At 38.9% G+C, this 17,502-nt stretch overlaps 1 protein-coding gene across 2 annotated transcripts; it reads right to left on the bottom strand.

The window, feature by feature from the left end:
- Nucleotides 1–227: 227 nt before the first annotated feature.
- PTGR2 (prostaglandin reductase 2) lies at nucleotides 228–14,131 on the bottom strand. Of its 2 annotated transcripts, none has more exons than XM_005417562.2 (10): nucleotides 14,085–14,131; nucleotides 9,059–9,127; nucleotides 7,764–7,882; nucleotides 6,543–6,734; nucleotides 5,451–5,621; nucleotides 4,246–4,455; nucleotides 3,718–3,839; nucleotides 2,397–2,484; nucleotides 1,646–1,685; nucleotides 228–460 (listed from the first exon to the last, which is right to left on the bottom strand). In XM_005417562.2, exons 2-10 carry the CDS (start codon nucleotides 9,093–9,095, stop codon nucleotides 396–398), a joined length of 1,044 nt encoding a protein of 347 aa, XP_005417619.1. In that variant the 5' UTR covers nucleotides 9,096–9,127; nucleotides 14,085–14,131; the 3' UTR covers nucleotides 228–395. The 2 variants fall into 2 exon arrangements, with proteins under 2 accessions (XP_005417619.1, XP_030921084.1); XM_031065224.1 differs by lacking the exon at nucleotides 14,085–14,131 and adding an exon at nucleotides 13,679–13,734.
- Between the last annotated feature and the right edge of the window lie 3,371 nt (nucleotides 14,132–17,502).

Here is a 17,502-nt window from a genome sequence, read left to right as displayed (position 1 = left end):
TTTTGTGGGTTGCCCCCCAATTTCCTAGTTTGTACAGAATACAATAAAGAAATAGGAATTCCTCACCTTGGTGTGTGAAGTGCTGTCACACACCAACCAGGTGATGAGCCTGTGCTTGGGACAACACAGAATGTTCTTTTAAACCACACCCATTAAATATTTGCAACTGTAAGTGGCAACTGTCAAAATCATGTCAAGAACATATTACTCAATTTGAGTATCAATTATTGCATTGCTGTTTCCAGTTCAATTTAATTTATTAGCATCCCAAAATCTCTGCTTTCAGTACATACAGAACAACTTAATGGTTTATTTAAGAAATGGAAATTAGTATAAGTAAAAACTTGCCCACTGATAGAGACAGAATGCAATTATTTTTCTCAAACCAATGGCTTTTACTTCGAAATTGAGACGATCTGTTTTCCAATATTGCCTCCGTTCATCATGGACTGGAAAGCAGCTTCAAGAGAAATAATGAAATAAGTTTATGCCAAGCAAAACAAGCCAAGTAGCTTCTAAAAAAGAAACCAAAAATGGTAGAAGCAAATGTATTAAGCAGCTCCCAAAAAAGGAGACATACCACTTTGGACCTAATCATATTTATCCTTAATTATGTGTTAAATTATGAAGGAGATTTTAAAAAAAAACTAGCCTGTAATAAACTGCTAAGGGCAGCTTTGTGTAACAATTTAAAAAGAATTATCTGTAAGCAACAGTTTGATGCTAGATAAGACATGATTGGACAGCTCACAAATGCTGTGGGTCACACAAACCTTTATGAAAGAAAAGGTTTATAAATATTGTACAGTAGTGGGAGAAGCTGGTACAAAAGAATCTATCTTTGAGTAAACAAAGTATGAAAGTATGATATATGACTGATATATTTGACCAAGTTACCTTAAAATACATATGTATACCAGTAAGGAGGAATTAGCAATGACTAGAACAAATTGAAATCTATGAGATTTAGTTATCACTTAATTCTACTAGTTTTCAATCTTGTAGGACTAATGGCTAAAGGGACTAAATCACACTCTTCCCTCTTCCTTGAAGGGGACACATTTTTAATACACATCACATGGCTCATATTACCAGACCCCCTTCATTTTTGTATTTCCTTTGTTACAGATACTTTGAACAGACTACAGAACATTTTGTTCTATTAAAATAAATTAATTTTTACTTTCTTTAGTAAGATGCTTTGCTCTTTCTTCTGTATACTTTTAATTTTTTTTTTGTTAGCAAATCTAATAACTTCTGTTAGATATTGTGTTTTTAAAGTATAAATTAAAGGATTTTAAAAAACATTTCCTTATACATAAGTTCAAAGAAAGGGGCAGCACTTTAAACCTCTAAGATCAGCATGATTATCACCAGCTGCTAAGATAGCAGTCTAAGAATAAATTCCCCTCAGTACTAAAACAACAACAACAATAAAATCTAAATTTATATTAAATTATTTTTAAATATACAATAATTCCCTTACAGAACACTTTAATAATAAGTGAAAAATTATTGTAACAAAAATAATGTTTTTGATAAAATACAAAAATCTAAACTGACAAATGAAACAAAGGAGCTAGTTAACCTCTGTCCTGGTATATAATCAGGTCATTATTCTTCAAAAATTACGTAAATGTCTTACCACCAATGTTTGCTAAGCCTTCTACCACAGTCTCTCTGACCTGTCAATGCAAACAAGAGGAGCATTTCACATTTCTTAGAAACATGCCAAGAAACTGCCATAGAAACCACCAAAATCTAAAGACTTCTCTCGCTACAATGGACAGGGCTCTGTTTGGACAAGATTCCTTCATCAAGAGAGGCATTAATATTTTCTGATAAATTTGCAGGTGGGTTAATTCTTCAATCATATCTCTGCCCCTACCAAAATTTAATGTCTTGCTATTTTCCCAGGAAAATTACTGATCACTTGAAGAAGCAAAAACTAATTCAGACAGACCTCACAGGGAAGGCACAGTTAAGCATATACTCATTACAAAGTAATAAATGGTGATTATAAAGCTTGAAGTAAAATTTCCAGCAAGATCCTCAAAAGCATTCAGGACACTTAAATCATCAGGTATTTGAAAGTACTTTTTTTGAATATTTTTGAAAGTCTGAATCTTAGTAAAAAAGCACTTCCACCCTATGCTGAAATAAAGAATATAGACATGAGCAGCATGTAATCAGAGAAGTCAGTCATACTACAGAGTCAGACCATTCTCAGCAAGTACCTTTTAAAAAACAGTCCTACCTAATAAGCTTTCAATTATACTTACACATTTTTAAAAGGTCTGCTCAATCCTGAGGCACAGTAAGAGAGCCAAAGAAATTAGTCCTCTTGTAGTAGGAGATAGTATCAAAGGCCATAGATTAAACCTAGAAGTTCTCACCTTCAGTTTACCCTCTTGGATCCACTGGCAGAGCTGTAACACACTAGCTTCTTGTTTGTCCATGTAGTTCAACACCAAGAATCTTTCCCTGTGAAAGAAAAGAATGAGCTTCAGTTTAAGAATGAGTTTCAGTTAAGAAACTTTGATCAATGTCCTTGAAAGTCTTTGAAAATCTTTTCAGAAAACAGCCTTGTTGAAACTGAAGGGTTATGAGCACAAATTATAAAGAAATGTAGCTCAGGGCCTTGCCAGTTTGTGTGACAACTTCTTGCAGTGGGAGCTTGACAGCAACATCAGTCTTAGGGAGATTTCTTCAAGTATCAGAGAGAAGAGTAATAAAAATCAAGTAGTAAAGTAGTATCACAAGAATAAGTAAATATCCATAAAATGTGAGCAAAGTCCTATCATTTTTTACCTTTTTCTTTTTTTCAGTGGTAGGGAGACTAATTAGTGAACCTGCAACCAGATGGTGAGAATAACTTAACTTTCAGGTTCCCCACAATTCTGCATATCCTGCTGTCACAGCTTTCCATAGCAATTGAGAAATGGAAATTATCATCACAAATTATAATTATTTGTATGGACATACTGACTAAATTCTCCACTGCATTCTACTATGCATGCTGCATTTTACTAATTTTATCAATTTTTTACAAGGGCAGACAACAGTAACAGGGACAAGGAAAGATTTTAATTAGGAGAGATCAATTGATTTGCACAGAAATCAAGTCTCCCAAATATCCTGCAATGCAATGACTGAAAAATCTAAGATTCTCCTCTTAATCTCTGCCTTAGCTCCATCTGAACCCTAAGAGGAAATTCAGCAATTCCCGAGTCAGAAAATAATAAAAATGTTCTACCCATATATATCTGTCACACCTACAGTTCCATTATCTAATGAACCCCCAAATACTAAAAATGTAATTTCAATAAAATCATTGCATCAGCTGCATCCTTATGCCTGAACTACAACATTTTGAGAGAAGGCACTTTGCAAAACATGTGAGAACAGAGCTATTGCAACACCTTCCCTTGTACTAAAGAATTCTCAGGGATTAAAGAACTGAATCAAGCAACCTCGAAGAAATATAACAACTGACATTATGATTCTATATAAAAACATCCTTTCTCATTTATTTATGCTGATAAACACAAATGTAAGGGAAAGGATCATCTGATACCATGATAATATTTTCTATTTTAGGCATGGCAACATTCTGTTCCAATTACAAGTAGCTACTGCAGATTACAGGCTACCTTCCAAACACCATATGAACAATCTACCTGGAACCTGGTCACAAGTTCTGGAGGAGAAATGTACCTTGTGATGTTCCTTTCTTTCTGTATTTTTTCTATGTCAGGAGGCAGTGGAGGGGGATAAGGCACGTCTTTGTTATACTGAGAAATCTGTCCACACAGGATGATATGACTGTTCTGCTTCATCTGTTTGGGACAGCATAACATGAGAAAAATGGCATTCCTCAGTCTCAGAAACTAAATTTTTCAGATGCAATAGATGTTACTGCAAAATTTTCACAAGCCACATTTCCTATAAGAGCGAGAGAACCGCATGCAGTCCCATAGAATCTATGACAACATTAAAATAACTAAAAATGCAAAGCAATAGTGGGAAAATAACTGCTATACAGCCTAGTGTAATTTATAAAGGCACTAAATAGAAGGAATATAGGAACTTGTTATCTTACTGTGAGCCCCCAGAATCAGCACCTGAAGTCGATTACTGAAGTGGAAAGCTGTGCTGTATTACACTCCAGTATGAGTTAATTGAAAGCTGGGCATGCAGACATTGGAGAATGACTAGAATAAACCTGACAGCTGGAATAATCACCTGACTTATAACTGTATCACTGATGTCTCCACCAACATTGTCAAAGTAAACATCCACACCACCTGGGCAGAGTTCACGTAGCTGTTTTGCCACATCCCCCTTCTTGTAATTTATAGCAGCATCAAATCCCATTTCTTGGACCAAAATGGAGCACTTTTCATCTGTGCCAGCAATCCCCACCACTCTAGAGCAGCCCTCCAGACGGCCAATCTGCAGGCACACAGTTAGAAAACAAACAAACAAACAAACCAACCCAAAACCCCAAACAAAGACAAATTAGATCATTCATCTGCATAAAAGTACCAGTGGAAGAAAGGGGGTCTGAAGGCGTGTTACAGTTATTCCCATCCCACTAAACCCCAGGCAGCAAACACTCCCATCTCACGTGACACGACCGCTTCTTGTCACTCCCTCCTCACAACTACACACAGGGCAGTACAATCAAAATTTGCCATCTTTTCAAACCCACTGAGTGCAGAAGACTATGTTTGTGGAATCAACAATGACTGCCAGTACTGAAGAACCAAATACAGTAGAAAATGATCGTCTGCCAAGTACCATAACTAATAAAAGGAAAAAAAGTTAGACAATAATTGATTTAAATACAACCTTCATAGATTTGCTCATGCATTGTTTCTTCATAGCTTCTCTTTATTAGTAGGTCTAAAGTTTGCTTAATATCAATTTTGTTTGTGTCTATATATATATATATCTACAGAGATATTTGTAGATATGCACATACACACCGCAAACAGGTTCTGCAAAGCAGAGGAGGATAAAAGGACTGTAAATCTCAAAACACAAAGGGTGTCATGGAACACAGCAAAAAGGGTTTACCACATTACTATTTTCTAATAGAGAAGAAAATGAATGTCTCCAGTCAATACAGTGTTGGGATGGGATGGCAGGCTACCAGATAAATGTATAATAAATACATGTACATATACACCATCTCTTTTACTTGTGCTAGCAACAAGTAATCACCACTATCTGTGTTCTCCTCTCCCTATTTCATGAAACTTGAGTTTCACATGTCAAGTCTTTCACACTGGGAGCGTGTGCCAAATCTGTGAAACTGGCCGTTCCCACAGGATTATATCTGCTCACATTTACAAAGATTTTATCTGTATATTTAATAACCAGCATGTTTCAGAAGAGAAAACTTGCTAACAGAGTATGTTTGCATGCCCTAAGCCTGCGCCTACCTGGCCAGCCAAAGAGCCGCAGGCACCGGCCGCTCCGCTCACCACCATGGTCTGATTTGCACCCGTGGCCACATGTCCCTTCTCCCTGATTCCCAACAGGGCCGTCAGTCCCGTGATGCCAGCAGCACCCAGAAAGTAGGAAAGGCGTCCATTTACAAGCTGTGGCTCCAGCTAGGGAACAGAAAGTAGGTAGGAGGTCATTTGTTTCTAAGGTGAGGTTCTGCTCTTAGATTATCTGAGGGTAGAAAACGAATTCAGGACATTTACCAGGCAAGGTAAAACTGGTAGGGATGAGCTATCACTAGCTCTACTCTAACAACAAGTGTGTACAAAAATGTTATGTCTCTGTGGTTTTAGAAAAAGTTTTTAAGCAAAGTAACTCACAAAAACTTAAATTATGGAAGTGTTAAAAAACAGTTGGGAGATACGAAGTTTCCAACAACGGTGAACTATCCCTATGCTAGCATAAAAGGATAAAAATGGACCATTTTATCAAATATTATGTTTGCAGATCAGTAACAGAGAGTCCTAAAGGAAGGAGTTTATTGGAAAGTATAAATTCTCAAATGACAGTAATTTTCTGTTATGAGAGAACAATCAACACAATATCCCTAATGCACTGAAACCTCTCCACTTCCAACTTAATACTGAATACCCTTTCTTACATGAATGTAAAACCTGAGGTAAAAGCTTTTACTAACATAAGTTAGAAAAATAGATCAAATATACCTAAAGTCTTTCATGTGTTACAGTTACACTGTCATGAAGAAGTTCTATTAGAATTAAAATTATTAAGAAAATTATTTATTGGAGTAGCTTCAGGGAAATTTTTTTAGAAAACAACAACTAAAATAATACTGGGCTTAATATATTAACCAGCAAAATTGTTCTTAAAAAATAATTATATAAATCTTGGCACCTATGAGTTGATCTGCCTTTTGAGAACTGATTGTTTCAATAAGTATGTTTCTTTTGCACAAAAAAATAGTGTCATTAGCAGCTATTTAGGGAAGAAAAATAGACGTTTGGGGGGCAAAAAAGGATTTAGGAAAAAAACAGTCACACACAATCTGGGCTTTGCATTTCCATTACCTTTTGCAGTGAGTCTCCATCAAGAATTGCTGCTGTCTGCCAGGGCCAAGTGAAAGAGGTTACAAAGTCTCCTTTAGCAAGGTTATGGTGCTGGCTCTCCTCCACCACCCCGATGCCCCCACCGTCAGCAACTTCAGACAGCTGCCAGGGCCGCAGGTAATCTGAGCCAGTGTCCTCATTCATTCGGCAGCGCTGAAAGACAAGGCTCTAATGAAAGGCTCTGGTGGAACACAGCTGGTTTACCAGTTCAAGCTGGGCGGGGGACAAAGATGGGTTCTGAACTTCAAACACAAAGGGCTACTCAAAAATCTCTCAATAAGCCCCAAGTATTCATAATCTTTTCTTAGATCCCTCCTTCCCCTTGTTTGCTCAGTACAAAAGGAGGATGGACCATCCTCATCTCCATCAGTGTTACCAAAGCCAACACATTCTACAGATGTTGGCTCAAAAGCACCAGCACAACTGGCAAAGACTGGCTTGGGTCTGATGAGAACCCTATAAATGCCATTCCTCAATTGAAGGAATCCTAGAAATGCAGGATTGAAAAAGAATGCCCACAAGTCATTTAGTCTACGCCTGTACACTGAAGAGCAGTCAAATATATGTAGACCATCCCTGACAGAGATCTGTTTAATGAAACATCTTGAAATGGGACACATTTTCTTTCCAGTTTCCCATGTAGCTACAGCCAGTATTTCAAGATTCTTAAGCTTTTCCTTAATTCTCAAGCTAAATGTACTTTCTTGAAATCTAGACTGTTTTTTTTTTTCTACTATCACCATCTATGGAGGGAATAAATCATCAGAATTCTCTTAAGAGCAGACTTTTACAGACTGTATCTCTCTGGTTCTTCTTCTACCTTCACTTCCATTTCAACCCACAATTCTCTCAACCACATGATTTCTGTAACTTTGCATGACTGGAAAAAAAGAATACAAAAAAGGCCAAGTTCAGAAAAAACTGATACAAACAAATCTGTAATGGCTTACGGTCTCTTCCTGGTCCAATGAAGTCATATTCCTATATATATATATATCCCAAGCATATTAATGCCAAATTCCTTCCCAATATAACTCCATCAGAATGAATACAATTACTATGTTACACTAGATATGTATTTGTTCTGTAATTGGTAACTTTAGTGTTAAACATCATGACAGGTACAGAGTTGAAGGTACTTAAAAGAACAAGTTCTGGCTTAGCTCTGAGTCCATCACCTACCATGTAGGGGTCCACTGAGAGATAGAGAGTTTTAACACGCACTTGTCCCACTTGGACTGTATCAGCTATTGTACTTTCCTCCAGTCGGAAGTTTTCAGCCACTGGCACTCCATTCTTACCTAGAGTTATATTAAAATTAAACAAATAAATGAATCAATGTAGAACTTTCCTTAACCAACAGAGGAAGGCTTTTTTTTAAGGTACTCCTTTTTAGAATAGATTAGGTTGTATATTTACTCAGGTGTAAAACTAGAACCAACTACTCTCACTTTTCTGCCTCTTCTGACTCAAGCATGACTGAGGGAATACAGACTGAAGGCACTACACATGCATATTCTGCAAGGGCATCCCTTCATAGAGACTTCCTTACATTAAAGCTTCCCAGAAACATCCATAAAATTGTGGCAAGGACCTCAGAACTGGAGGCTTCATCCTCAGGTTGGTACCACATGCAGCAGATCAATCAGACAACTGGAATCACCAGCACTGAGACAGCCAGACAGCCTTGCCTGTTTTAGGTCAGAGTGACTGCACAGCTAGAGCAGGCTCCTGCTGCACCATTTGAAAGACTTAATTGCAGGTCACACAATAGTTCTTAACACTTAAAACTATTTTAGCATTAAGCAGCATACAATACTCCCTCCAAAACTTAATGTCTTCTACACCAGATTTATGAACTCACTACTCAAAATTCTGTGCTGATCCATAACAAGGCAAATGTGTAAACAAGAGAGTAAACAAAACCTCAACAGTGTAAACTTAAACACCAAACCCTTTGAAACATGAGAGGAGCAAAAGATTCAATATTTACTACAAAGAAACAAAAATTAATAGTAACCAAATATTTTAGACACCTCTTACAATGCAAAAAGAATAAATGTGAGAACTGAAAAGTCATGTGCCCTAATCTTTCTTCACTTTCAGCCTCTACAATTAGTTTCCTCATATATTACATGTGAACCCTTTTTTCTAAACCCAGTTTAGAAATCTGCAGACTAAACAAATGCAGTTTGAATACATGTTACATATTCAATAGAAATGTATCTACACTAATACAATTTACATTTATTAATAAATGCAGACAAATTTGTTACAAATATATGTATTTATATTAATGGAAATCGATACATTTATATATAAATAAATGCACTTTAAATAAACTTTATTGCTGCATACAATATTAAGATATATAAATGTCAATACCTCAAATTAGTGTCTGTTTCTACCCTCACCATTCTGGAGCATAAGGCAATCAGAAAAAACACATTGATTTTTTAGTGAAGAGAAATACATACCAGGCCGTGAATTCAGCACTACTCTTTGTATAATCATCTCTGCTTTTGCAGCAATTTCACACTGGATTTCTACAAAAGAAAATGTTGTTTGAAGGCCTGAAATATAATTTTTTTTGAAAAACGAATATGAGGCAAATTACTCAGTAATTTCGAAACTGAAATACAGACCTCCCCAACTTCAGCATCCACGCTCAAGGAAGATATAAAGAATCATATAAACCAACCTCAAGCATAACATAAACAAACATGTGAATAAGGAGTTTCCCTGTTTATCTTATTAAAGCTCTGATTTATACAATGTCACAGTAGCACCTACTGGAAAGAAGGAAAACTGTAATGCACCATGCTCCTTGTAGGACCATCACCAGCCCCTACCAGGCAGAAGGAGAGGTGTCTGATTAGCTTTCCTGGGCTGACTGAGAACAACACCCTGTTCCCACCTATCGGACACAGAGGCACCTTTGCACACAAAGTCAGGTGCCACTCAGTAAAAGGCAGGCAGGCATACCAGAATAGCAGTCTACAGGTACATGATAAAAAGATATTGTTGTGTAAGATGTTTTGTAAGAAAAAGCAATTCTTTCTATTAGCAGTGCCCAAAGATGAGAGAGAATGAGATCATCACTCAATCTGTTCTACAGAAAGATTTGTCCCTGAATTTCAACAGTTTTAAAAGAGGATTGCAAATCTGTGATTTTGCACCTGTAAGACCCAAAGTTATTAAGAGGAAATTACCCTGATTTAACAGGAGAAAAAACATTATCTCACATGCTTTCAGATCTAATACAAAATAAAAATGTGACGACTATTTTCCGCCAAGAGCCATAAATAACCAACCTCCATACGAACAAAGAATAGTAAAGAATGAAACATGATAGCTAACATCTTTGTCATAATGTTTATTTTGCTGACAAGAACAGCAATTTGGAGTAAATCTAAAAGATGAGCCTAGAAAGAGCACATCACCACCAGTTATCCAACATCTTTGAACATTGCAAAATACAGAACCTTCTGTCTGTACTGCTATAGTGCTTACATAACAGCACTCACAAACCATCAAGAACTACAGTTTGGAATGCTACAAAACAACTAAAAAAAGTTATTAGGAGAAAAGGTGCACATCCCTGGCCATCCCTCCCGTCTAAGACACACAGCTGACTCAAAACACAAGTATCTTGTTAAAGAAACAGATCAAGTTTTAACATTTTACTGTGTTTGCACTTGAAAAGCTACTTATTTGGGAAAAGTTACTAAAAAGTGAATTTCTTTCCAGTATTTCAACACCTAAGGATGCTACAAGGAATGAATCTCAAATGTGTCTTTACAGCATCACAAAATGCTGAAAAACAAGGGACCTGCAGAATTCTTTGGACAAAACAGTGTAAAACAATAGTCTACAACAAAAAGAAAAACCTCCACACTTTAATGAAATTACTATTTAACTGTTTATAAACAAAAATGAGCATTGAAAATTAAGGACTTAGCAATTGAAAAGTGAAATAGAAATCCATCTTTATACCCACACAGCTGATATAATCTCTAGAACATGAATAATGTAAAACCCTAACAGAAAGGATGGATTAAGAGAAAGTTCGGTAGGTTCAGCACTGTACTCAGCTATAGACTTCCTGTGTGATCATGGGCACATCTCTCTGTATTTATTTTACAGAATAGTTTTCAGAACAAAACTCCAAATTCTTCCTGATAACATCTGCCCAAAAAAATTACATTCAAGTAGCACAACTATTATTCCCAGAGCAACTGATTTAGCATCTGAGAATTTTTGCTAATACAAGGAGCATTTCATAAACTGTCAGATGGGCCCAGCCCAGTTTAAAAGGACAAGCCCACTCTAGTAAATGATTTGCACACATTTGCAACTCAGCTGAAGTTTTAACCACTAATCAAACTGCTCTGTGCACAAATAATGAGTTAAGAATGCAGTGAATATAAGCCAACAGCATCCGACATGAAATCTGGGCACATCACTCCTCGATATATAGTATCCACAGCCATGGCTGAGGGTTCGAGCCTCTGTTTTTAAACCACACAGAGTAGGCACAATTGCTGTACAGCTCATGCCTTACAGAGCAGTCCACGGTCAAAACTCCATTTTTGTTAGCCTAAAACTAAATATGTGTATTATGCAAACACAAAACCCCAATCTGAACAAGAGAGGATGAAGATAATTTTTATTGTGACTAACATACTCCTGAAATATCTGCTTTCTATGATTATACAGGGGGGGAAAACCCCGTTATATAAAGAAAAAAAATCCAAGATATTAACATACTAAAAGGAAGACAAAGCAATACAGAGCAGCATAGATAGATGTGAATAGAAAAATTAACCAATGTAAGTTTAGACTACTTCTTTGAATGCCTGACATTTTGAAGGAACAAAACCGCTGTTTATTTCCCAGTTTGTTTTCACAGCTTTTGTTTGAGGAGCCTGTGTACTGATTCAATTTGAAGATCTTCCAGATACTATGAGTGGGTGGACAAAAAGTGAATCTGGCAACTGAATTATCACTAATTCTGTGACAGCTGCCACAGCAAATACAACACTGCAGATGGACATTCACTTCTAAATAGGACTGCACCTACAGTGGAAGTCGGCAGCACCATTACACAAGCGAATGGTCACAGTAACACCATAACACAATAAGAATCAAACTTTCCTCACATTGAAAACAATACAGAAGTGGCTAAAGAAAATAAGTAGAGGCACCATCTTTTAGCACTGTATAGTGAAGAAAACTTTTGGAAAAAGAGAACAGATTTTCCATAAAAAGTGAAATAAACGTGATTTGTATCATATACACAACTCTTTTCAATACACACATAGTGCCAGTGTGCAGGATATTTTTGACTATTTTTTAAAAAGACAACACAATTATTATTTTTTAGCTTTTCCAGACAAAATCAATCTGAGTTGGTTTTACTCTTTAAATCAAAGAGAGTAAAAATTCCATGTTTTAACATCATTGTGCTATGCCAATCACCTGATCCACCCTATGAGTAGGGCAGGAGCATTAAGCAGTACAACAGCAGCATCTTCAGGGGAGTCTGAAGTATGTTTTAGCCCAGTTTTACTTCTCCCCTTGCCTTTCTTTCCCCACTGTTTCAGAGACACGTGACAACTCCTTTCAAAAAGTTAAACAAATTCCTCAGCGCTAAAATGCTCCAGTTTGTTTGCCCTGGGCTTGGTTCCCAGAACTTCTTGTTTCTGTGACTGCCCATAAGGCAGAGTTTTCAGTTGCCTATACTCTTGCCAAAACAAGTCACCTGCTTCCCAGTCATTACAGCCCATGCCAGATGCAGTTTAGTTAAACAGCAAAAGGAAGAACAGGTAGTCCTGTATCAGGCCCAGGCAGCAAGGAGGAAGAAGGCAGGCATCTAAACAGAGAAAAAGATTTGGAAGTCCTCTGACACTGTGATGTCAAAATGGCTAGAGCAAGGATCCTCAAAGGAAACTCAAGGAAAGAAATTTCAATAATCACTCTGAATGAGGAAGAGGCAGGAAGAAAAGATGGGAAGAACTGGGACTAGGAATCAGTAAGAACAGAGGAACATGACAAGAACAGCAACTTAATAGCCAGTAAAACAGAGAAGAGCAAAACAGAATGGGGAGAAAGAACTGAAGCAAGTGGGAACAATGAATGAGACAACCAAGCAAACTGAGGTGGGAATGACTGGTGAAAAAACAAGAAGAGACAACTGTAACTGGCAAGGTGAGGTAAATGGAAATGGAAAAGTAAATGTAATAGATTAAGCATCAAAGTTTCCACCAGCTCCACTAAGGAGCCCTACATTTGATCAATGCTAATTAATGGCAAGCCAGAATCAATACCAACTGTCATGAATGGAGAAAAACACATGCCATAAAAAGCTGAGTACTTTCATGAACTGAACCAATAAACTTAGATTTCCTAACATTACATGTCTCATCACTGAATTCTCTGATGAGAAGTCTCTCTCATAGTGTTTTCTTCATGTGCATTTTCTGACACAGTGTAAGTGTTGAGGGCAGGCTCCAATCTTTCCTCCAAGGAAGAAGCAGATGAAAAAGAAAGACAATAGTATTAGGATCTTAATCTAGCCATCTCTTTTTTTATATCCCCAAGAAGCCTAACATCTTTCAGCTTCTTATCAGATTTCACTGACCTACAAATCAAAAGTTCCAGTAGGTATACTCATTAATATCTACATACAATAGACTGTATAAACTTTACTTTTTCAGATTCAGGTGCCAAAAAAACCTAAAAGCTTTTAGGTACCACATCTTGAACTTTTTTTTTTCCCACGATGTAGTTGCACTGTGTTAGAGTTGCTAAAAACTGTTTAAAATACTGTATCTGTATATGGTCTATATACAAAAGGCCTAATCCTTCTTGGCAGAATTTCACGTAAGGAACGCAGATTGCTCCCAGGATGGCAGGAGCATCACCCGATGGGTTTTTTGAGAAGACTACAATGCAGTTTGCAGGCTCCCACGTGAGAGCCGCTCAGAGAGCCTAATGACCATCCAGGCTGCCAGGTACGCCCAAAGACCAAGTTTGAAAGCAGTGCTGCCAAAGGTGGAAGAGCCCTGGAGAGAGCCCTGCAGACGGGTCATTACCAGATTCGGAAGCCGCAGACAGAGCAGCACAGGAGAGAACCCAGAGAGGCAGCACAGAGAGCTCGGTCCTACAGGGGGCTCAGTCCTACAGGCTGGTCCGGTGCTGCGGGGGGCTCCGCTCCTCTCCTCAGGAACGCCCCCACCGCCCCGGGACGCGCTTTGATCAGGGGACTCAGTACAGCTCAATTCCAGCTCGCGTTCCAGGGATCGGGCAATGCCAGCAGCCTCTTCCAACCTCTTCCGCACCTGTGCCCCCGCCTGCCCCGCAGCGAAGAGGTGCTAATCCCTGAGGATACGACCCCTGGGAAGGAGAGTACAAGCCCTACCAAGCACCCGCCCCCCAGGCTGAACTGCAGCTCGCCGCCGGCACCGCTGCGTCCCCGCAAAGTCCGCAGCGCCCGCTCACCTTGAGCCGAACCGAGCGCCCCTGCCCGCCCGGCCCGGCCCCGCGCGCACGCGCGCCGACCTTAAACAGGGAAACGCCGGGGAGGCCCACCCTTAAAGCGGCGATGGCCCGAGCCCGGCCGTGGCGATGTGAGGGGCTGTGGCAGGGTGTCCCCTGAATCACATAATCACACAGAATCATTAAGGTTGGAAAAGGCCTCTAAGAGCATCGAGACCAACCTTCCACTGAGCACCCTGTCTACTAGACAGGACACTAAGTGCCACATACGGTTCATTGAACGCCTTCAGAGTATGCAAGTCCACCCCTTCCCCAGGCAGCCAGGTTCCAGTTAATGCTTAATAAACCATTCAGTGAAGAAATTCTTCATAATGTCCAACCTGAACCTCTTCTGGCATAGCTTGAGGCCACCTCCTCTTGTCCTGTTGCTGGCTGCCTGGGAGGAGAGACCAATCCTCATGCAACTACAATTTCCTGCCAGGTAATTGTAGAGAGCAATAAAGTTCTCCCCCCACCAAGTCTGCTTTTCCTCAGGATAAACTCCCCCAGTTCCCTCAGCCGCTCATCACACCTGTGCTCCAGACCCTTCACCACCTCCACTGCCCTTCTCTGGATCTGTTCCAGCACTCCAGTGTCTTTTTTGTTGTGATGGGCCCAAAACTGGGCACAGGGCTCAAGGTGCAGTATTGCCAGCGCTGAGTGCAGGGGGACAATCCCTGCCCTGCTCCTGCTGGCCACACTGCTGCTGATACACACCAGGATGCCACTGGCCTCCCTGGCCAGCTGGGCATACAGTGGCTGATGTTCCTTCCACTGCCAACCAGCATTCCCAGGTCCTTCTTCTCCAGGCAGCTTTCCAGTCACTCTTCCCCAGGCCTGTAGTGATTCATGGGGCTGCTGTAATCCAAGTGCAGGATTCGACACTTGGCCTTTGTGAAAAGTGCATGTTATATGGCTCTATGCAGATATTTACTATATGTATTTTGTTGTATTGATTAGTAGTGCTGTATTAACATTTTAATAGTATGGTAAACATAGTTTTGTAGCTGAAAGGTAACTTTTGTAGTTAAAATAGGAACTATGTAAGTGGGATATTTTTTTAAGAAAGGAATGAGGTACTCGCACCAGATAGCAGCCACAAGACACCTAAATCTTTCAGAGAAAAGGAATTTATTGTTCTCTTATCAGAAGAAACTAACTTATTCCTGCATCGCTCAGGATCGAAGATGCTGTTAGGATTAAGAGGAAGAAGCTGACGATGACCAGACCGAATCCTTTGTTTGAATGGAATTTATGCATCATGTATGAGATGTATGAATATTCAATGGACTATTGTTTTTAAGGGTTAATCCTCTGTTAACAGGTGTCCTTTTTCGGGCTTATGCTGCCCAGAAAAAGGTACTCAGATGTCCGTAACTCTTTGTTTCTATTGTCTCATATTGTCCTAATTCAAATTGTCCAAATTATTATTACTCTAATTGTATTACTATTTTTATAACCATTTTATTACTATTAAAATTTTAAAATTTTAAAAACAAGTGATTAGTGTTTTTCACAGCCTTGTTAAACTGAGGTACTGGGAGAAGGCATTTACAGTTTATGAGGGCACAGTTTCTTCGTGTAACACTGGGAGACATTTGCTCCTCACATGTTCCAGTGGATGAGATTTTTGTTAATTGCTGTGATACAGGGTTGTTTGATAGCTATTCCTAAAATTCCACTGAAGTTGCTGTTGTGTGCAATGTAATGTATTTACTATATATGTGCTATTTCTGTGCTTGAATACAGATGAAGATGGTTTTTTCCTTAAAAAACATGTTGTAGCAAGACCCAGAGCTTTCCTGGGATGAGGCTTAGGTCCTGGTACTGCCTGACATGATTACTCTGTCTACTTGCCCTATGTTGTAGTGATTCACTGTGCTGTAAGGACAGACAGGTCTTCAAAGTGGCCACTGAGTTTGTGGCAATTACTGTGCAGCCTGAAGTGATTGCTTCAGCCTGGAAAAACTCTTCCAGACTGATGATGCAGATGACTTTGTACTCTGCCTCTCACATAAAGGCAGGCAAAACCTTTCTGTTGTAGTTTGACCCATAGCACTGTAATATGTTATATTTGTTCCTCCATAACATACAAAACTTTGCATTTCACATTAGTTGAAATAACATCCTTGGAACTGGAATAGTCTAGAGAGGGAAAAACTAAGTATGTTAATGAGGGGATTTATACTTCCATATGTTTTTTTCCCCAACTTGTATCATCTGCCCTCATTACAGGTGCACTGATTGTGCGTGTAATGCACTGAAAGCAAGTCATCAGGGTTGAAATCATCTTCAGAGTTTCAAATGGGCACATCTTGTGTGTAGGAGGCCTGTGTTCAAGAGAATGAGCACTGACTTGCCTCCTACTTGCGCAAGAAAAGAGCAGCACAATTACAAAAATAATTCATTTAGGAAACAATGTTACAGGTCACTACATGAGCAAATAGGAACACATTATGTAATGTATTACTGGAGAACTTCCTGTTCATTTAGAAGTTGTGTATCTCAATGACTAGTAATAATTGAAAGGAAAGTGGAGAAAGACAAAAATATGTTGTATATTGGCACATGTACATTTTTACACCCGTACTATATAATATAATGACAATACACCTTCTGGTGTTTGATAAAAGTATGGGAAAAACCCCAAGGCCCTTAACCCAAACACATAAAATAGTATTTCAAAATTGCTGTACAACCCTGTTTTCTCTTGCCTGGCACAGGGTGGCTGTGTTTCCTCTACAAACAAGGTTATCCTGGAGATAGTTGCAGCAATCATCTGTAGTCTGCTGTTTAACCTTTATGGTCATGCACACGCGCGCACACACCCACACACACACCCACACACACCCACACACACACACACCCCATTGTCTCTTTTGTTAAGTACTTGTTAAGTGAAGGTGTTGTAAAATAAACTCAGGTGTGAATTTAAAGTTCAAAAGCTATTCTGCACTGACTTGGCTTGTGGACACTTTTTCTATTCTAAAAATGCTTTTTTTGGGTTTAGCTTGATTCACCTCAGACTCAAGTAAGCTGCACAAAGTCACCCACACGTGAAATAAAACTGTCTATGCAAGCCAGCCATTGTGGAGTAGTTGTTACAGAAGAGATATTAACAGCTGCTACCACTTATAAACAAGTCTAAATGGACACTGATGTGATAATTTTACAGTCAGTCAGAGATGGAGCAGAGATGAAATGGAGGATGTGTTTGAGCTGGAAGATGGTTGTGGTCATGGACAACAAGTCACTGCTGTCTACCCAAATAGGGAATGTCATTCAGGGAAGCCTTACATCACTGAACAGATCCTCAATGTATCCTTTGACCAGCTTCAGGCAAACTTGAGAAAGCAAAAACATTTATTAACCACATGGTGAG

This window comes from Geospiza fortis, unplaced genomic scaffold, assembly GCF_000277835.1.
Source record: "Geospiza fortis unplaced genomic scaffold, GeoFor_1.0 scaffold54, whole genome shotgun sequence".
Classification (NCBI taxonomy): domain Eukaryota; kingdom Metazoa; phylum Chordata; class Aves; order Passeriformes; family Thraupidae; genus Geospiza; species Geospiza fortis.
Note: the sequence above shows the minus strand (reverse complement) of the source record. Positions and strands in the feature narration are given on the sequence as shown.